The sequence below is a fragment of the Manacus candei genome, unplaced genomic scaffold, assembly GCF_025592945.1.
Source record: "Manacus candei isolate 608988 ecotype Guabito, Panama unplaced genomic scaffold, ASM2559294v1 h1tg000007l, whole genome shotgun sequence".
Classification (NCBI taxonomy): domain Eukaryota; kingdom Metazoa; phylum Chordata; class Aves; order Passeriformes; family Pipridae; genus Manacus; species Manacus candei.
This window is the reverse complement of record NW_026138055.1, coordinates 7,735,925-7,758,264: the sequence shown is the minus strand read 5'-3', so window position 1 is coordinate 7,758,264 and position 22,340 is coordinate 7,735,925. Positions and strand designations below refer to the sequence as shown.

The 22,340-nt window shown below is 48.5% G+C and overlaps 1 protein-coding gene across 2 annotated transcripts in view; it reads right to left on the bottom strand.

Moving 5' to 3' along the window:
* The window catches only part of XKR6 (XK related 6), a 191,081-nt gene that overhangs the window by 22,819 nt on the left and 145,922 nt on the right, over nucleotides 1–22,340 (bottom strand). For both annotated transcript variants that reach the window (XM_051812083.1, XM_051812092.1), the window contains exon 2: nucleotides 9,505–9,701. In XM_051812083.1, the coding sequence (XP_051668043.1) occupies nucleotides 9,505–9,701 (197 nt within the window). The remainder of the gene's footprint in view (nucleotides 1–9,504; nucleotides 9,702–22,340) is intronic.

Below are 22,340 nucleotides of genomic sequence, written 5' to 3'. Positions count from 1 at the left end.
TTTTGAGAACGACAAGCCAAAAAAACCCACCCCAAACATGTGATTTCTTTAACTGGGAAGAACAAGAGGACAAAATCCAAGAGGAGTTATTCTTGGAGGAAAAATCACATTGCACATTCAACAGCTGGTTCTTTATGAAGGATACTTTAGTCATAATTTTTAGTGGTCAAGTCTTTGCTAAGATTCTTGAGTATATTGAATCCAGCAGAGTCACTTCCAGTTTACATCCCAAAAATATCAGAATGAGCCTTCTATATTGAGATCTTTCAGACCTAATGACATTTGAACTCTACCATTAGGAACTCTTAGAAGAGAAACACACCTTAAGGAACTTCTGGAATGTACCAAAATGGGGAGAAAAACCTCTTGCTAAGAAAAACAATGCATGGTTCCATTTCAAATAAAATCTTTCCCCACCCATTTCTATGTTCTGAGAAGGAATAGTTGGCATGAAACAACTCAACTCCACAAACACGTGCAATAAATGTGCATTTTGACACTGTACATTCGACATTTGTTGCAGCATCTCTATCCTGGCATCCTTTTTTAAAAAATTCATATGAGAACCACAGCCACTGAGAAGAATGTAAATGTGCCTAAAACAAGTTGATAGGATGTTGCAATCTTGTAAGTAGGGGTAAAATATTCTGAAAAACAGGGGAGAAGCACATCAATGCTGGAAAGAACTCCAAGGAGTTCTACTGTCTGCTTTGGAGAACAACCATGAGAATCTTTTTTTCCTTGGCACAGGTCAGGGGCAGCTCTTGAACCTGGGACCCGGTGCCCAGAAATCAACAGCTAAGCAAAGCCTAATTCTGTTGACTGCTATATCCATTCTGTCTCAGCCTCCAAACCAGGGTGGCCCAGTCCAGAGTGCTTGGTGGGAATGGTTCTTGGCCTGTGCCATGACCTGAGCCAAGCACAGAAATTGTTTGGGTTGGTGCTGGCTGCCAGGAGCTAAAAATGCGCCAAGGACTGTGCTGATAATTGAACCACGTGGTTGACCAAGATTTGGTGGCTGTGCTCGTGTTCTGACTTGTTTAGATAAAACGCAACAGACTTGTCACCAGATTGGGGAAGCAACATCTTCTGCCAGGGCTTAGTGAAGGAACCTCCTGCTGCAAACACAGCTCCCACGGCCACTGCCTTGGAGACGAGACAACAACAAGGCACTGCTTCAAACAGCCTGTGGCAGCACCAAACAGGGATCCTGCAAACCACCTCTGGTTAATGGTTTGGTTTGGACACAGAAAGTTTGCAGGCCATTAGAGAAATAACTTCATCCCGGTTTGTGGAAATGCTTTTGACCTGGCAGGGAAGAGGAAGGAAACTCAGCTTGGTTCACGCTCACTGGCCGAGTGAAAGCTCTTCATTCAGCGTGTCTGGAGACGTGGCAGCAGTGCACACTTTGCTGACCTCATGGTTTATAAACCTTGGATGTTATGTAGGTGGCCTCTGGTGGAATTGCGTCAGCATCACTGTGGGTGAGGGGACCGGTCTCCTGAAAAGGAGGAACATCTCAACATTCCCAGAGAGTGCACAGGACTGGCATCAATGAAGCGAGTCTGGCAGAGCGTTTCTGTGAGGGGGAGTGACAAAGTGACAAGAACGGATGTGGTGCAGCTGGTGCTGTCTCGCAGTGGGGTAGTTGAAGGCACCAGGGACACTGATTTCCAAGGATATCAGCAAGAACCCGTTTCTTCCTCTGCTTCCCATGCTTTGAACGCTCTGCAAAGGTCTAAGTGATATGCAGCAGGCCAGAACTCAGCACGTGAAGTCATGCTCATCCTGGCTTGTCTCCTGGGTCTTTTTGCCTCTTCTTGTGTGTTCAGGATGGAGTTGAGGTTACCTCTTCAACAATGTCCTTGCTCAAGGTCAGGCTGAGATCAAACCACGAGCCCATTCCCCTGCTGCAAGCATCTCTTTGCACCTTAAGATATATAATGTACATGAGATATGGGCTCCTGTGCTACAGATACAGCTGTGCCTGGTGCACATCCCCCACCAGTGATCATTTGTGTGGAGACATGGATGTACTGAAGGCACTGAGAGCCTGAGGTTGGTCAAATGCCACTTAGGACAAAAGTCATTTCAGGAGATTTCTACTGACTCAGTGAATCTGCTGCACTCCCAGACTCAAGACTGTCACCTCAAGCTAATCATAAAAAAAAACAACTAATAGTTGCTGAAGCAAGAAAGTTCTTTCCTTCAATATTCAGCAACTCTGAGTTGCAGCAACCCGACCTGCTTCATCTCCATCTGGGGTAGAAGCACAGAGAATTCCCTGCCCAGCATCCACCAAGCGTCTTCCCCATGTTTCTTTGCACACCCCAGTGGCTGTGTGCTCCCTGTTTATCCAGAGGCAGCATGACATGAACCCCAGAGCTGCACACTTGAGCAACCTGAAGACAAAAAGAGTTGAATTTCCATGCATTTCACCAGCCCATTCCACAGCAGGGTGCAGCCACCTTTTCCTATGCCCTGATCAAAACCTGCCATGAGAGGAGTGTCTCCAAGAAAGCCTGCAGCACGGAATTACCCAAAAAAGCTTTAATTTCCTGTGTGGAATCTGCTTGACGTGCACTCCCCAGGAGCCTGCAGAGTAGGGATCCTCCCCAGGACCTCAGGCTACTCCAAGCTCTCTCTCCATGCCTCAGTTTCCCATCTGCCCTGCAGCTCCTGGGAACAGCATGAGCTAATGCTTGTGTGGTGCTGTGATGATGTAACCCCTTCCCAATGACTACCACAGTCTGACAAAGCCTAAATTTGGCAGCACTGGCCGAGTGCCAGCGCTGTCCCGTGAATGGTGACTCATCTTTATTGGCTGTGCCGTGTCCTGTGTGTGACGGTGACACGTGGTCCGGAACAGAAGGGCTTTCATCAGCACTCCCAAAATAAGAGCCAGAGACATGGCAAGGTGGTGGACGGGGAAGCTGCAGGTGGGGACGGGCGGAGGGGATGACGTCTCTCCTTGGGCTGGCTCCAAAGCCCATTGGAAAAGAAAAAAAAAAAATCCCGTCACTGGCTTCCAAGGCTCCTGGATCCGATCCTTCCCCGCCGAGCTGGGACAATATGGCTGATGATAGGGCGAGCTTTCCCATGCCAGCCCGCCTCAGGCATGGCCTGCTCTCAGCATGCCAGAGCAAGGCGTCCTCAGTGCCCACTGCCAACTGTGGAGATGGCTTTTTGATGCTGCTGGGAGCTGGCGGGGGACCAGCGACTCGCTTCAAGCAGGGCACCAAATTGCTCCCTGTCATCCGGCTCTGGTGACGAGGAGGGAAGGCAGGAGCAGAGCCATATGCCCCAGTCTGGCAAAGCACTTGAGTCATATGAGTGGCCTCCCAGGCGAGCTGCTTATGAGTTCAGAGCTATTTGGGCATTTTGTGAGGAGCCTCCTTGGTCTGCTGGTGAACATTTAAAGGGAAACCGTGGTGGAATCAGGACAAACTTTCAAGGCAGATGACCCTGGTTCCTCCCTGCCAAGCCCCTTCAGCAAGAACATGACTGGTGGGGTCCCTTGCCCACATGGCAATGAGCAACTGCTTCTCTGCTCATGCCTCTTCTGTCACAGGGAAACAGGGCTGCGTGATGGATGTCTCCCATTTCTTCTACTCCCCAAGGAATGGCATAAGAAAAAGGGAAAAAGAATATGCCTCCAGCTCCTTGGGCAAAGTTATAGCATCTCTTTTCCTTGTGATCTGTCTCAGAGCCCAAGCTGAAGCCCAGAGCATGACTCTGGTAGACCTTGCCCCCTCCACATCTCCTCTGAATGAAGAGTCTATGAAGGAAAGACTCTTTTAGTCACACGTTGAAGTTTTCCTGGTGAATCTCAGGTAAAATGCACCAGTCAGAAAGGGAACAAGATTTCTGCATGTGGAAGAAAAGTACTTTGCTTGGGTTTTACCCATCCCAAAGGGAGTCTGCAGATGCCATGTTGAATCTTTGTGCTGAGCCCTGTGGAGTCTGACACCTGTGTAGAAAGGGTGGCCCTCAGCTCATCTATGATGAGTAACTCTGGTTACTCCACAAACTGGGACAATTTTGTGTAGTGAGGTCACAGGGACTGAATTTGGGGGTTTGGATTCATATTTGAGCACTGTTGGAATGCATTTATCTAGTTACACCCAAACTGAATGACACCTGTGGAGAACAGGCAGCAACACCCCACAGCAAGCACTTTTCCCTGCACATCCTTTTCCATCCAGCCTGGCACTTCCCACCCATAGTGGTGGTTCTCTACTAAGAATTAAGTGTTTATCTGCAGGGATTGTTCTCCAGCCCAACACACTCTGGTCCCATCCATATCCCATCTCCTGCCATTCAAGGTGGTTGCATCCAGCTACCTGCTGGGAATGGTCCCTGCTCTGTGCTTACTCCCAAGCAATCCTTGGAGATTTTTTGGCTCAGAGACAGCTGGTCCAAGCCAAAACCATGTCAGACCCATTCCAGCAGGGCAGCAATGGTAATGATGGAAGTCCACTGCTGGTGCCATTTATGCTGGGCTATCCAATGGATGTACCTGCTCAGCCCAAGAAGTGCAAGAAAGATCTTGCACTAACTTCTAGTGCTCCCTCAAGAATAGAAATGGTGAAAAGGACGGAATTTCAAATCTAATGAGTCTCTTCTACATTTCTAGTGGAGACATGGGAATTTTAGTCACTTCAGTTACATTCAGGCCAGTGTTATGTCATTTGAAAATCACACCTTTGAGCAACTAAAGGCTGAAGGTCTCTTTCTAACTTGGGTGTCCCAGCTAAGATGATTTGTTTGATCTTTGGGGCTCGAGTAAGAAGTAATTCATCCATGTGTTATCCTTTAGAGACGGCCTTGGTTTTAAATCTCAAGCCATTCCTCAACAAGTCATGGTGCCTTGAGATATTCCCTATCCTATGATTATCCCAGGACATTTCACACAGAAGGCAGCTCACAGCACATCCATTATTCACAGCATATTATTGGTTAACTATCGACCTGTCAACGGGGAAGATGAACTGAGAAATTTATCTCCACATTAGACTAACTCATTATCACACAGGAACCTTCTCACTCAAGTGCAGCAGGGTTTAACTTGGCTCATCCCAAACCCACTCAGCTCCACCAGGGATGCCTTCTCTGGGCAGTGAGACATCTAACCTGCTGCTTGTCCTTCAATACTCTGCAAGATCAGTTAAGTCTTCTAAACTAAGTGACAGGTATCTTAGTGTGCCCCTGCGAAAAAGGATCATAAATGATCATAAATACTCCCCAGACATGGTACAGAAAGAAGGAGAAGGTGACCAAGAATAGGACTTTGCTTTAGGAGGGACAACAAGATTTGCAAACTCTACCAGGATAACTCTGCAGCCAGCACACTTCTGTAGCTGAGATGTCTGAAACTCCTTTCAGTGCCTAATTTTTATCACTTTGCTTAAAAGAATGACCCAAAAACCCACTGAAGTTAATGTTGCTTTTCCTCAAATATATGAGCAGCTTCAGAGTACTTATTGTGGGCTGTGGAGAGTTCAGACACCTTGCAGAATCCTGGAGATTCCAGGACTTTGCCAAATGAAGGCTTACACTGCAAATCTCTTTCAGATCAACACCAGGATTGTAGAGGAGGTGGCCACAGCATCAGGGGATAGATGTGACTTTTGGAGGGGAGAGACCCTGTGCTGAAAAGTGCAGCCTCATGCAGGAAGATTCCCAGGGAACTCTCTGTGCAAAGAACTCGTGACACAAGTGGAAGGACGTTCGAGGTCCTGCTAAATCTCATTAAGCCTTAAAGTAGCCACATGAAAAAAAAAAAAAGTGAAAGTAAACCTCTTTAAGAGGAGATTTATGCCAGGAAAAGCTGGCATCCCTCTCACCTCACTGACTGCCTAGAGGCTGGGGTCTCCTTTAAGCTGGTTGTTTCTACTCCTTCCCATTCAGTGTGGAGGAACCGGTACCTCTGAGGAGTGAAGTGAGTTAAGGATGGTTTGTTCTGCAAGAAGTGAGGTGGATTATCTGCCAGGAGTGATTATGAAATGAGGATCTGGGCTGCTGGGCCTTTTCTGTTGTTGTTAATATTATGTTTCCTCCAGTAAATATGGTGTTTAAATCAGAGCAAGTGCCCTGGTTGGTGCTGTCCAGGAGACTGAGAGATGGACATCCTTTCAACCCATCCTCTCCTAAACCTCAGGGACAATTAAGGTGAGTGAGGAACAGGGCTGCATCCTCTCCAGTGACCCATCACCTCCTTTACCCTAACCCTAAGGAAAAGTATAAATTCACCACCCAGCTTCTGTCCAGAATCCCTGGAGAAAGCCTCTGCTGGAGGTTGAGCATCTCATCCCACCTCCTTCAGTTGCTTTGGACATGGACTGATCCATGTTTTGGAGGCATCCTTTTCCCCTTACCTTCTGTTGACCCTGTTTTGGACCCCCACAGCTGTGGTTGTAGCAGATGGATTATTCACAAAGGACCTGCCTACCAACACCAGGTCCTTCCATATGGATATTCAGGAAGGAATATCAGCAACCACAGCACAAAGTATTCCAAACTCAGGCTCCCAGTGTGCACCTTCCAGGTCAGACCTGCTCACCTGATGGACTACACTAAGTTCTTACCTCTTTACTGTCTTTGCTACTTTCTGTTCTTCCCCAGGCAGGGGCAGCTGAGTCTGCCTAGTGCTTGGGACATGAGAAAGGAAGGAATCCTGACTTTTATGAAATCCCAAGGGTGTTGTGCCAAGCTTTACTGAGGCTGGGTCTTCACCTCCAAATCCAGCTCCAGCACTTCTGCTGCTTGTGGTGTCAGACCATGCAGAGGACTCTCACTTTTGGGTGAAACTCTGTTCTTTGAGTGCTGAAGGAACAACAAACACAGGTTTCACCCAACCCTCTCAGACAGGTACCTCTCAGGGTAAAATGGGTCTTGCAAGGCATGATGAGGCTTTTCTTTCTTCCACTCACCCAGTAGACATGAAAACAAGGAAATTAAACATTAACCTGATTGTATCCCCCTCTGCTAGTCCTCGCAAGATCAGCCCTTTCTGCCACCAGATGCTCTGGGTCTGAGTAAAGACCTCCAATGTATTCACTCTTCTTTCCTCAACAGCTCTCTTAACACTAGGAACTAGGAGGTAAAAACAAAACCTCCTGATAACCATTCCAATAACTCCCTTTCTAAAGCTCCTTATATAGAAGGAGACATTAGCTGACCCATTTGGGGAAAACTGGAGCCTGGCTTGGCATTGCAACAGGCTTGACATTGCAATCTGAAGAGCAGGGAGGATTTGGGCTTAGAGGAGGGATGTGCCACAGAAAATGGCAAATTGACCTTGCTCTGGCACTTAATGAATCCATAAGAGTCTGTGTGAATCGTTTGGAAAGAGCTGGAGCCTGGACACATTAGCAGGGGCTGTACCTGGGTTTATAAGCCCTGCCATGGGCTGCTTTGCCAGCGTGAATCCCTCAGGGATGCAGCTGATGCTGAAGCCAGAACTGGCCTCTTCCTGTGATGAGCCACTGCTCCCATGGACATGATGAGCCAGGAGAGACTTGATTTGATTTTTAAACACACTGCCTTCCTAACAACATCCGTATTCCTTTGGCTTCTGCCTGCTTTAAGGGAAATCTTTGATGCTCCCTTTCCTAACGGCTCCTCACAGCATTTAATTTCCTTCTGTATAATTATGTACTGGCTGGGAGGAGGAGGAGGAGGAGGAGAAGGAGGAAGACAGAAGCACGGAACGGGCATGGAGGAGCTCTAGGAAACCTTGCACCTGAGTCAGGGAGCGCTGAGCAAGCTCTGCTGCTCGCATCCATCAGCATCGCAGCGCCGGGATGCGCGACCGCATCCCTGGCACAGGCGGGGAGGGAGGCGGGGAGAGGGTGCGCTGGGGACCCAGAGAGCTCGGCTGCTGGAGCGTGGCAGGCAAAGAGCCCTCCAGGGCTCGGGAAGGCAGGCGGGGACGTGCGCTGCCTTGGAAGAGAGCGCAGCCGGCTCGGCGTGGTGGAGGAGCGGAGGAACTGCAAAGCCGGGGAAGGGAGGGGGGGAGTTGGAAAATGATGCAGCTTGTTCAGTGGATTAGGCAGCCATGCCTGGAAGTGGCAAACTGAAAGAGCCACAGATTTGAAAGACTAGAGGGATTATTCAGCCGTGTTGTCTGACTCGCAGCACAACAGAGGCCAGCAAACTTCACCCAGCGCTTTCTGCAGGGAGGCCAACAATCTGTGTAACGCCCTGGCAAACCTGGCAGATGATCTCTACATTTTCAGTAGGGTTAATAATGTTGGAAGCAGCGGGAAAAGGGGGCTGGCAAATGTAAGCAGTTCTAGCAGGAGTTGTAGAAAAGGCATATTCATCATGTCAGCACTTTGGAGGCCTGGAGAGCTCGTGATGAGAGGCTTCAGAAAAAGGCTGCATAAACAGGAGGAGGGAGGCCTCTATAAACAACCCTGATGGACATGCTGGAAGTATGGAGGAAAGAGAGAGCAGTCAGACTTACTGGTGCTGCAGATAGTGGTGACCTTGGTTCAACCAGCAAAATTTAACCCCTAAGTTAATTCCGATTTCAATTCCAATCTCAGCTCCAAAAACTCCTCATGTCTGTCAGAAATGACTTGCCCCAACCAGGCTGTCTCTAGGAAGATGAGTGTCCTCCCTGGTGTGTGAATCGAGCAGGGGCTGAATAATCCAGGAGCTCCTCAGCTGATACCACTGTTGGCCCTTGTAAAGGACAATTTCCCCTTGAGCTGGTGACTCTCAGGCAGCCAGCATGCCCATGGGCTGGGAGAGCAGCTCATCCCAGTGCTGGGACAGGGCCATATCTCTCTCAGCTGGGATGGGTGTCCCATGCTTGGCACATCACTGCAGTGAAGCACATCAGAACTGGAAAACTATTCCCTGTGGTGGCTTCCAAGCCTCTGATCATCTATCTATGTTTTGCAATGGTGCCTCCACTACTTCTCTGTCCCTACACATTCCCCTTCACTGCCTTCCCCCTCTTTTCTTTGACTTGCTCAGGACCACAGTACCAATGATGAAACCTTAATTTCTGTGAACTCATCAGAAAAAGTCCTGCATCGTTTGGCTATTTAAGCTCCCCCCTTATACTACACTTGACACCATCAGAGCATTGCAGACATTGAACCATTTGTCCTCACAACACAAACTCAAATCTGGCCAGTTTTATCACCCTGCTTTATGTAAGGAGGGAAACGGAGGCAGGGAATGGTTGTGTTCGCCCAGTGCCAGGGGGCAAATGAATGGCAACACTTGCCACGGCAGTAGAGCCCTCCTGCCTCCTCCTCATACCACCATCACTCCTTTAGCCTGGACTGGGTGTGGAACAGCTGAATCTCATCTTTTCCTTCTATTACTCAGTGGAACAATCAGAAATTTCACCCAGCGAACGCAGCGCAGAGCTGGGATGAGATTTGTCCCGAGCAACACATCCATGTCCAACACACCCCTGCCGAGCACGGATTCGGAGGGGGAGGCCGGGAAGGTGGGGAGAGGGGGAACGAGGGGGCCACTTACATGGTAATGCTTCTGCACGGTTCTTTTGGATCATTATGCAGAGCTGTAGCACCAGTTGAGGGGCGCTCTCGAGGAACGTTTCCAGGAGGCGCAGCATGTTTACGTCTGCATATTCGTACATCATAGCCCAGTAGAAACGCCGCTGGTGTTCCTTCCGCCTCTGGCTCTGGATCCCCAGGTACATAGTTCGGATATACCTGCGGGAAACACAGGAGGAACAGCTGAGTGTGAGGCTTTGGCACGTGTCAAAACCCGAGGAGGGTTGGGCCGGTTGTTTTTGGGGACAGCGAATCAGTGGTAGACATGGGGGGTTCTTCTCTCTCCTGCAAGATCTGAGGAGCATTTTTAGAATCCAACCAACTGTTAATGTTGAAAAAGACCTCCAAGACCATCAAGTCCAGCCTTTGACTGAATACCACCATGCCCACTAAAAAAATATCACAAAATGTACTTCATCTTGCACAAGTGGAAAATCTTTAACTTGTACCAGCCAAACGTGAAGCCTGGGGGTAGGAAATGCTTGTGAAGCACAAGAAAACAACTCCCTCACTTTATTTTCATCATAACAAGAGAAGCTACTTGAAAAATTACTGGTCATAACACTTGGTGGTGGATTGACAGACCATCTAAGTCCCTTCAGTACTCTGATAAGGAGGTTCTGTCACAAACTCCAGAGTTCAAGAAGCATTTGGACAATGCTCTCAGGCACAGGGTGGGATTCTTGGGGCTGTGCTGTGCAGGCTGGGAGATGGACTTCGATGATCCTTGTGGGTGTCTTCCAACTCAGGATATTCTATGATTCTATGATTCTGTGATCTGACCCTATTTCATCACAAGTGGAGCAATGAGACACCACCCTCACCTTCAGCAGGTGTGACCCACAGATGCAAAAGGCCACAGCTTGCCACCGGTCAGCTATGGGGGTTTTGGGCAATGTTGGACTACAAGGAGGTGCCTTGTGCACAGACAGGTACTGCTCTGTTTCCACAGACCTGCAAATCTCACTCTGGGGACACAACTTCCCTTCAGGGGACATTTGGGCAATCTTTGTAAATGGAGCTGACCAAGGCAGGGCAGCACAATGTGCCCAGGTGCCACAGCACTCACGGCATCTAAGAAAGGAAGCCTGTCCCAAAACAGGGTCCTTTCCAATGCTCCCAGATATCATAGAATCCTGGAATAGTTTGGGTTGGAAGGGACCTTAAAGATCATCTTGTTCCATCCGCCTGCCATGGGCAGGGACACCTGTCACCTGTCACAGGTTGCTCAGAGCTCCATCCAGCCTGTCCCTGGAACACTTCCAGGGACTGATGATCTAATATTGGGTCTTCTTCCTTCCCATCCTGAGTGGTGGCTGTAGCCTTTTTTGGGATGGGAATCATTTCCCCTAATGCCAGCCCTAAAGTTGGTCATCTTGAGCCAGTCAATAGCTAGAAATGTCCCCTCCCGGGACTGTTCATCTGTCCCAGCCCCGATGCCAGCGCGGCAGCGGGATGAAGTGCCTTCTGGAGGCTCTGGGAGGGGCTCACAGCACTAACTGGGGTTTCGCCAGAACGATTAGATCATTCCTTGCCACTCGGGCGAGACTGTACAGCAAGGAAGAAAGAGCAGGAGGGAAGGACGGGAGTCTCGACAGCCTCTGTGTCTCCAAATTACACCCGGGGACAGGGAGCTGGGAGGGAAGCAGAGGCAGCTCTGCGAGCCCTGCCCTTTCTCCGGCACCTTGTCCTTCCTTCCCGTTCGCACTTCACGCGCACAGAAGACGAAAAATCCCGAAAGAAGTCCGCAAGGACACGAAAAATGACGCAGGAAAGCCACCAGATGGGGCTCGACGCTCGAGAAAATGCTACGCCAGTCACATACGACGCTGGTGACACTGGTGTGACATCCCCAGCAGACCCCGAGGGGGGTGGGAATGGCCGTAGACCACCTGCTCTCCCAGTCCCCAACATGCCCAAATCCACCACCTGTGCTTGGCACTCCCCTGGAAGATCCCAGCCCCAGAAGATGCAGCACAATGGAGGGATCCTGCCTTCCCTTCACCCATGCAAGGAATTAAATAAATGCAGTTCAGCTGGAAAGGCAAAGTCAGGGAGAGTGTAATGGCTCAAGGAGAAAGCAGAAAAAGTGGACCACGCAAATGGTTTTTATAATATCAGTGACACAGGGCCACCAAAACCCAAGGTGATGGTGCCCATAAGGTGCTGCTCACAGGCAAAGACACCATCACCTCTGCCAAACTCTTGCCACCAAATCTGTCCTTAGTTCTGGATGGCCTCCCCTCCCCAGAAGCTCCTATTCCTGCTGGTACATGAAACTCTTCTTCTGAAGCTTAAGTCACTCATCTCTCATCTCCTCAGCCATGGACAAGGAGAAGAATTTATTCATTTTCACCCTGCAGCCATTTACCTGTTTGCACATAGTTACCACATAAACTCTTCTCTCCAGACTGAAAAATCCCATAGAATCACAGAATCATTAAGGTTGGAAAAGAGCTCTAAGATCACTGAGTCCAATTGTTCCCCCCAGCACTGCCAAGGCCACCACTAACCCCTGTCCCCAAGTGCCACATCCACATGGCATTTAAATCCCTCCAGGGATGGGGACTCCACCACTGCCCTGGGCAGCTGTGCCAGGGCTGGACAACCCTTTCCCAGGAAGAAAATGTTCCCAATATCTGATTTAAACCTCCCCTGGCACAGGTTGAAGCCATTTTCTCTCGTCCTGTCCCTTGTTCCCTGGGAGCAATCCCAACCCCCACCTGGCTCCCCCCTCCTGTCAGGGAGTTGGGGAGAGTGAAGAGGTCCCCCCTGAGCCTCCTTTTCTGCAGAAAAAAATTCTTTCAGCCTCCTCTCAAAGGTGACATTTCCTACACCTCTACTCTTCCACATTGCTGTTCCCGTCACCTGTCTCCACTTTTGGGTTATTTTTAAGACCAAAAAATACTTTTCCAAGCACTCCAGGTTGGCTGAACCGAACCATAACAGTGACATTGAGTCACTCAAAAAGATTAGGAAGAAACTAAAGAAGGGACACCAAATCCTGCAATGATTTCTCCTTGATCTCTAGGGATTCACCACCATCCACACAATTTAGGCCTGAATGTTTCTTACTGGCCACAGTGAGAGGACATGAGAACAATTCACAGAGGCATCATGAAAGGACATGAAAATACATTGGAGTTACATAATTTCCTGATCCTGTCTCCATCAATGGCTGGAACAGTGGCAGTGACAGAAACACCAAATTGTCCTGGTTGTTGAGCCCACAGCCTTTGGTAAAGGTCAGTTGTGTTTTGCTCTTCCACAGAGGAGGAAACTGAGTCATACAACACCAAAAAGGTGCTCTGAAAGGTCTTTCGGCATCTAAACTCAGATCTTTGGGTGCCTCTAACCACAACACAAACATGAGTGGAGTACTGCCCCACCTGCTGATGGTCCTGCATCCACGGTGGACATTCTCCTTCACACCCTAAAACCCAGTCCTGCCCAATCTGACCTGGGCAGGAAGACCCAGAAGGACAAATCTGTTCCTATCCTATGAGACTGGGACCTCAGGAATCCCTTGGCACAATATTGGCCAGCAAATGGTCCCAGTACGTGAGCAAAGTAGCTCCAAGGACCGTTTGGGGCTGAAGGGAAATGAACTTCCCTTTGTACTCTCCTTGGTCCATGACAAAATATGGTGCTGCATCTTCAGCTCCCTTCAAACTCAAATCTGGCAAAGAGAGGAAAAGAAGGACTAAAACCCCATTCCTCCTTTATCTACTTAATTAATCAACATAAAATTTCACGCAGCTCTAACACTGATATTTCTTAACCTTATTTCCAAACACAAATGTTCAGCACTGGTGTAAGCAGTTTTATTCCAGTTTACCTATTTCCTTGTGGTATTTTATTTACTTGTTTGAGGGATTTTCCTACTTTCACTAACACTGCTTAAGTGTAGACAAACTCTGAAGAAAGAAGGAAAAAAAAAATCAATGTCATTTCACCTGAAATTTGTTGTTCTCGGTCAAGCTGGTACCAAACAGGCTTCTATAATTAGACTTTCGAATCCATATTCGGGCCTGATCTTCAATCTTTAGCAACACGATGCTTCCTCTTATGTCAGAGAAAACCATTCACTGCTCTGCGCTTTTGAAAATCAGGCTAATTTATTTATTTAAGGGCTTAATTTTGGATACAGGAGCCTAACTTTAGGTTTGTTTTTTGGTTTTTTTGGTTGTTTTTTTTTTTTTTTGAATGCTGGCTATTTTTATATAAGAGAGTGTGTGTATTTGTGTGTATTTTTAGTTCTGAGTCTCATCACGGCTTCAAGAGATAGAACTAATTTGGGGTTGGGAGGGGGATTGGGGGGATTTTTTTTATTTTTTTATTTTTTTTAATGCACAAAGGCTTGGCTGTGCCCTCCCTCCTGGCAGGATTCCCAGCATTCCTGTTGGTGTAATTACCCTCACGCTTATTTACTACGGATGTTGCAGCAGCACATGAACTGCACGGGGCAAAGTCACTGCTGTCCCTGCACCAGTGGAGCCAAAGCCATTGGATCCAGAAATGTGGTCAAATAACGTTTGGAGAGAAGCACAGGAGGCAGGAGATGCTCCTACTGTAAAAAAAACAACACCCTCCCCCGAGTGCTGCAGAAAAAGATGCTCCATGTGGATGGCAGTGGATGGGTTTTGGAGGCAGAGGCTCTGTCATTAAACAAAGGAGACCAAAAACCAGCCTTTGTCCTTGGCCAGCTGGCATGACTCCACTCCGTGTGGCTACACCCATCTTAGTTGGACTTGGCCATGATTTCCAGAGACTGTGTTGACAGTGGAACTGGGTGGACTATTGCAGGATGGTGCCTGAGCCTTGGCACGGTTTGATTTTTGGAGGTGGCTCCGGGTATCACCACCAGGACGCCTCAGGCAAAGGGCTGGCGTGAGATGAAGAGGATGTGGATGTGTGAGAGGGTCACAAGAGCACAGACAGGCTCATCAGCACAGGCCCTGGGCTATGCTTTGAGGAAAAAAGAGCCCTCATGGCCTGGCCCACGCAACCACAAGCTGACCAAGGTCAGGAATCTCAGACTGTAAGAGACAACAAAGGACTGATTGCTTTTCCTGAGGCCAGTGGGCCAGGACTGACCACAGAAATCAACCCTCTCATCCTCCAAAACCAGGCAGCTGCCTTCATACTCAGTATTGGGAATGATCCCTGGTGCCTACAGAGTCCTGAACCCTGTGCAGGTTATGGTGACTTGAAAAGCCCCAGCAAGACTGGATCAATCCAGTGATTATGCTCAGAACTGAGCGTAGAATCATAGAATAACAGTATCCTGAGTTGGAAAGGACCCACAAGGATCATTAAGGCCAACTCCTGGCCCTGTACAGGGCATGATGAAGCTACCAGTGCCCATGAGCAGGCCTTGAAATTGCCTAATTTACTAGTATAGGTATAAAGAAATATGGAAAGTAGTATTTGATGTACTCACTCCACTCCCAACAACTCCAGGTTGGGAAACTCTTCTTGACTGAACACAACCAATTCCTCCTTTCAGAGAAGCAAACCCTGGCTTGAAAATGGGAGAACATGCTGGAGAAGCCAGAAAGAGGTGTCTGGGGAAAGGAGGAGCTCAGAAAATTAACTCTGCTGAGTAGGTTGCAACTGATGCCTGCAGCACCTCACATGTCCCTTTGGCTTAGTAGGGCTTGTCAAGAGCAGGATGGCAATGGGTACAGCACCTTCCCAGGGTCTCATTAACCTCCTTCACTTCTCCCCAGACAACCTCACCTTGCCACGTGGGGTAGGTTGACCCTGGATGAATGCCAGTAGCCTCCCCTCCTCAGCAGGATGGTGTGGGGAGGCATAAAATATGATGGAAAAAAAACCCTTTATAGATTGAGATAAAGACAGTTTACTAAAGCAACAGTGAAGGTTGCACACAGGCAAGCAAAGGAAAAAACCCCCAAAGATTTCATTCTCTACTTCCCATCAGCAAGCAATGTCCAGATGTTTCCTGGGAAGCAGGGCTTCAGCACATGTGCTGGTTGATCCAGAAGGCAAACGTTGTAAAAAACTAATGGGTCCCCCTTTCTCCTCCCTTCTCTTAGCTTTTTTATCTGAGTGATGTCATGTGGGGTGGAAGATCCCTTTGGTCAGTTTGGGTCAGCTGTTGGCTATGTCCCCTCCCAGGATCTTTCCCTCCTGGTGGGAGCAGAATGTTGGGGAGACAGCACTGATGTTGTGGGAGCACTGCCCAGTGGTAGCCAAAACACTGGGGTGTTTCCAACTCCTTTTCTAGCTCCAAATGCAAAGCACAGCACTGTGAGGGCTGCTGTGGGGAAAACTGGCTCCATCTGAGCCAGACTCAGTCACAGAATCACACTGAAGATCATCAAGTTCAACCATCAATGCAGGACCACCGTGTTCACCACCAAACCATGTCCACAACTGCTATATCCGTGCTTTTTGAACACCTCCAGGGAAGGTGATTCCACCACTGCCCTGGGCAGCTGTGCCAGGGCTGGACAAGCTTTTCAGTGAAGAATTTTTCCCTAATATCCAATCTTAACCTCTCCTGGCACAACTTGAGGCTGTTCCCTCTTGTCCTGTCCCTTGTTCCCTGCAGAAGAGCCTGACCCTTCCCTGTCTCCCCTCTCCTGTCAGGGAGTTCCAGAGAGCCAGAAGTTCCCCCCTGAGCCTCCTTTTCTCCAGGCTGAAGCCCCCCAGCTCTCTCAGCCTCTCCTGGTGCTCCAGCCCCTTCCCCAGCTCTGTTCCCTTCCCTGGACACGCTCCAGTCTCTCAGTGTCTTGTTATGAGGGGCCCAGAATTGACCTCAGGATCTGAGGTGTGGCCTCACCAGGGTGTCCACACAGGGGGACAATCACTTCCCTGGTCACACCACTGCTGGTACAAGCCAGGTGCCATTGACCTGCTTGGCCAGCTGGGCACACTTGGGCTTGTGTTCAGAATTCCACCATGGCACTACAGGAGCATGTTATGACCTTGGTGTCGTGGTATCAACTGTGTGGGTGGACACCACCTCCCTCATAATCCCGTGGCACCAACCTTCTCCCTGGTGCTCCCTCCTGGAAGGAGAGGGGTGGGATGCAGCACATTATCCATCTGACAGCTCACTCTCCTGCCACCTCCTCCACAGGCTCACTATTGCAAGGGGTCACTGGCCTTGAGCACTGGAGGGTGTTCACGGATAAAAAGCCCCCTTCTCAGAAGGGAGGAAACGAGGACGTGGAACTGCTTGGCTGGAAGGCTGGGAGAGGAGGCTGCCTGAACATCTCCTGAAAACGAGGTTATGTGAGGCCAGATCTCAGCTGGAGCGAGCTGGCATCCACAGGGCTCCAGCAATTTACACCAGCTGCGGCTTTGGCCCGCGTTTTTAATTTTAATGAATTATTTTCCTTCTGAAAGATCTAAGAGCAATATAAGATGCGGCGCTCGGGCGACGGGGGAGCGTGAAAGTAAAACGCCCGTCTATTTAAAAAAATCAAACTTGCAGTTCCCATCACCACCAGCGTGCTCAGGATCAACATTTGTTAGTGCTTGTTTTCTTGGTTATAATGTCACAAGCTTTAGTGATGAGGATTCACAGAGGGATTATTGCTGTCACTAGTTTGAGTATCAAAGTAGTAACTTCAGGGTCCCACCCAGGTGCTGATACATCGCAGCTTCATCTGGCTGCTCCCATGGCATCAAACTCCTCCAGAACAAGGGGCTGCATCCAAACTATCTCTAGGGAAGGGCTCATGGCCTGGAGTAATCCTCAAAGCATGCAGGACTTATTCACACGACTAATGGTTTTGTTGTGCCAAAACCAGGCTGGGGACTATTGCTGAACTGGAAAGATCACTTTCCATCTCAAAAGCAAGAATGGAATCCTTATTTCTACACAAGCCCTTCCTCTAATCCAGCCTCTTCACAGGTCATCCCACGCACATACAACTACAATCTCTCAGCATTTTGATGACTTTCATCCTGATTTTCAGAACTGAGATTCTCAGAGCTTTCTGACATCTTGCCACTTTTTGGGATTTCGTCATATGGTTTATACCTAAAAGTGAACAAAATGCAACAGGAAGTGTATTCATCAAGTTCCAGTCCTTCTGCCTTGCACTTTCTGCTCTCTGTTGCTCAGTAAACATCCTTCAGTGTAAAGCTACCCCTTATCTACTTAATTGTTTCTACCAGCTCCTATTAAACTGTTAATAATCTCCATTCTGTGCCTCGTCTTACTTATTGGAGGAGAATGTTGCTGAACACAAAATAAGCTTATTCCATGCCTTTAAGGCACTTAAATGCATGGCATGACATCACCCAGGAGTTGTGCAGACCAGTAGGCCATGGAGGACTCTGAACACAGAATTGTAGGATAGAATCATAGAATAGAACCACTGAACCATTAATGTTGGAAAAGACCTCCAAGATTGAGTCCAACCTGTGACCAATCACCACCTTGTCAACCAGCTCAAAGCACTGAGTGCCATGTCCAGTCATTCCTCAAAAACTTCCAGGGATGGGGACTGCAATGCCTGAACCACCCTTTCAGTGAAGAAACTCTTTCTGAGAGGGAGTTTATCATCATCCTGGTGCCAAACCTGGAACTCCAATATGAGACTTTATCCACCTCCCCACTCATCACAACATCACTGTGATCCAGCATCAGGCTTTGGAGTCACTCACGACAAGATCACACAACAGCCATTTCATCAAGGTGACAAAATTGCATTACTTGGCCCATATTAACATTTTTGAGTTAAACTGTACCCCAGTTTACTGCATCAATCTCTTCTCATGTTTTCTAGCACCCAGACATGCCTTATCCCTGCTTATCCCTGCTTGAAAACTTAGTGAGTGAGAATCTTGAAAGCCTTAGCCAAAATTTTAATGGATTACATTTTAGTTTTAAAGCCAAAGGATGGTGTCAAGTCAGACTTTTGGAATACCCCTAATTCAGAGGTACAATAAGCAGCAAGTTAAAAAATTCTGGTCTTCATGTTCATTAAAAACCCCCATTCTTTAAATGCGCGTATTTGAGAGAGGATGATACTTGAATGTCCCTTTATACCAGAAACTCTTCCTTTTTGCAAAATACTATTTGCAACTGAAATACCTACTTGAAAGAATGATAGTCCCAGTCCTCTGCTGCATGGGAGAAACTGTTATAATTTCATATTCTAAGCCAGTTTAAAGCTGTTTTAAAGCACAGATGGCTTTACTAGACACCAACCGCAAAAGAGGCAGCTGATTTATAAAACTTATGCTGGGAAGGATCATATCATGGAATAATTTAGATTGGAAGGGGGTTTTAGAGGTGTCTGGATCGAGGCTCATGGTCTTGTGCAACTGAGTTTTGAAAATCTCAAAGGATGGAGACTCCACAGCCCCTCTGGGCAACCTGTGCCAGCACTTAACCACGGTCACTGCAGACTCAGAGAATCCTTCAGGTTGGAAAAGACCTCAAGGCGTTGAGTTCAACCATCAACCCAGCACCACCACCCTATGCACCACTAAACCATGTCCTCAAGTGCCACATCCACTCTTTCTTGAACACTTCCAGGGATAGTGAAAAGATTTTCAGCCCAAGATCACTTACAGTATTTGAAGGAAGTCTCCAAATCAGCCCCTCCTTGGAAAGAATCAATTCCACCAAATAGTTGAGGGAGATAATAAAATCACGATGCTGTAGGATTTTTAGGATCTGGTTCCCACAGCTTTGGTATTTGCAGGCTGATGTAACTCATGGTTGATAATCTGGGGGCTCTGATACACAAAATGGGGTGCTCTGATAATTTCAGAGTAGTGTCCTCAGCAGCTGAATGGGACATACACCTGTATGACCTTCTCTGGGGCATCGCTCATGGTCTTTGTCTAAATCCTTTTTTACTGATGGTTTAAGCAGATATTTGGGGCTGTGAGACCACAGGCAGGGCTGCAGGTGTGATTTCATCCTGCTGACAGGCACTGTGGCCATCACATCCAGCAGATGCACAGGGTAAAAAAGTGGGGCAAGGGCATCACTGCAGATAAAGCTCCAGAGGCCAAAGGTGCTTGAGCTGCTCATCCCCGTGTTGCTCAGTCTGGGGGATGTTTCTGGTGTTTACCTTTGGGGCTCCTCTCCTTTCCCAGCTGCAGAGTAATTTTCTCTGACTCACAGGCTGAAAGATCACAACTAAAAGGAGAGAAACAAATCATAAGGCTCTGATTTGCCAAACTTTCCCAAATCTGGTAGCTACTGAGCTATCCACGCTTAGCCAGAGCCTGGTCAGTATTTCTTTGTTTGCAAAAACAGTCATGAAAGTTCTATTGGAATATTCATTACAACCCCAATTTTGGAAGCAGCCAGGCAGCCTCTCCTTGCTGCATCCCCATGGGCTGTGGGGTTCCCCTTGGTATCCACGTTGCAGAATCCCTATTCCCAGATCTTTGCTCAGTAAATCAATACAGAATCAGAGAATAGCTTTCTGGCGGGAGCTCTCATTGTTTCGAGCCAGGCTCGTAGAAACCATGTTTATGATTTCACTTGCCAATTATTTTGCGAGATGTAGAGCTCCAAAATAGAAAAACAAGCCCCAAGATCTCTCCAGCACCGGGGTATGAATGCCCTTTTTTGATTTTAATGTGGGAAGCATCTCCGTGCTGCTCAAAGGAGCGGAGTGGCTGGAGAGGGTGCCCCAGTGATGGGTGCTGCACAGACATGTCCCAGCATCCATCACATGTGGGATGGTCTCACGTCCTAGCACTGAGCCCAATGCTCTCTTTTATCACAGATTCCCCCCCCTCAAATTAGTTATGAATACTTAAACCCCAGTCCCTTCCCTATTTTGCACACACTTATTTACTTAAAGGATACTCCGACACCTACTGCTATTGCCTCCGGCTAAGCCTTCTGTTTTAAATCAAAGCTGTTAAATAGCTTTACACAGAGAGGAGGAACTTGGTCTCAGACTGAATTTTTCCTTCAAGTGTGTTTGCAAAAATAGGGTTTAATGTCAGGGTTCTCCTTTTGGAAATAAAACTGTTCCCAGTCCAGTAAGTCCTACAGGAACAGAGGAAAACCTTGAAAATAAAGTGGAGGGCTTTTGATTCACTTGTCTTGGCTCCAAGCAAGGGAAGTTTCAGGGAAAATCCAAAGAAATGCCTGAGGGCTCCCAAAACATGAGTGTTCAAGCGTATGATGCTCATAGACACGTGGGAATAGTCGCCTTGCCCTTTGAATAGGATGGGCCATTTTACAGCATTTAACCCAGATGGTCTTGAGAAGTGATTTGGCATCGTGTGGACCCACCAGAGCCACAGGATATCTCAGGAGAGGAGAATTTGGCATTGCTCTGGGATACCAGTCAAAGGCAGGGACACATCTTCATCTCCTCACGGTTCTCTGCAAGCCTCCAAGATCTGTCAGTGGAGGATGCAGAGCAGGAGAAGGGAAAGTCATGTCTTTTACCAGCAGTGAGTCCTTTGGAGATGGAGACACACTGGTTTTCTCTTCTAGGGGTTTTCCACATACTGAGGAATTTAACAAACCAGTTTGGGGTCATGAGTCCAATGATCTGAGCAGATACTGCAGACTGCCTGTGGTCTAAACCCTCAGAAACTGATGTGGACCCCAGAGCCAAAGAGTAACACAACTGGGAGCTTATTCCTTCCCTCAGAGGGAAACATTTCCTATTTCCAGGCTCTGGCTGCTGGGGAAGACAAGAGGGTTGTGTCTCTCACTGGGAGATCAGGGAACTGATTTGGATTCTAGGAGAGCATTCACTACATTTACAGTATTTACTCTCTCCATGGCCATCAAGGTCACTGATGCTGAAGCAGGGCCTGAAATCACCAGACAAGACTTTTCCATGCAGCACAATCTCTCCTAACCCCCACGAACAGTGGCTTTGTGGAGCTGAGGAGGTGGATGCTCCAGGAGTTTTTTAACAGAAAAACACCAGCCAGGAGGAGTTTTGGGGCGGGAAGGATTCTGCTTAGGAAAAGGGGAGCTGGTTCTTGAGGACCTGGTGGAGCTGCAAAGAGCTGCTGCAGAGCTGCCAGGGTCAGAGCTGTGGCTCACTGCCAGCTGCAGCGAGCCCTCCCCGCCGCTTCCATCCATCCCTCCCTGGCACACACCGCGGCAGAGCAAAGCATCAGGACTCCCAGAAAATCCTCGGGATGCTGCTCAGGGATGCCTGAGTCCACCCCGGCCTTTCAAGGGACCGTCACGGCCCTGGGACTGCACATTCAGCGGCACATCCCCGGCTCCTCCGTGCTCCAGAGGCATCCCTGGAGCAAAGCTCCCGCCGCGGCGGCTTTGCGGGAGGGGGCTGAGGCTGTCGCCTGCGTTTTGCCACCCCTTTGAGGAGAAGGAGCTAAAAATTGGGTGAGCGCCTGTGAAATCCTGGAAGAGCAGCCTCAGATCAGGGCTATTTTTAGCTCCACAGAAGCTGCGCATACATTAGTAAGGGCTTGCCTTCCTTCCCCGGGCTCGAAGAAATCACACGGTGTCCTCCCAGCCTGCCAGGAGAGAGTTTAACCCTTGTTGTCTCTCCACAGTCAGCCCCATCCAGCTGCACCTCGATATGGGCCCTGATGGGAGCCAGAAAAAGGGACAGAAAGCTCTTCATGGGCATTTTGGCTCTAGTCAGGTGGAGGAAGAATTAGAGGGGACCTTTGCCCCATGGCCCTTATATCTGGTGTCTGGTGAAAGAAGCAGAGACTGGAAGGAAACTCCAGCACAGAAATGGCATCTTACTCCCATCACCATCAGCCCTGGCTGAGGAACTGCCACACCAAGGGGTGAGAGGGGCAGGGGGGAGTTCAGAGCTTGCAGGACCTGAGTTGATGCCT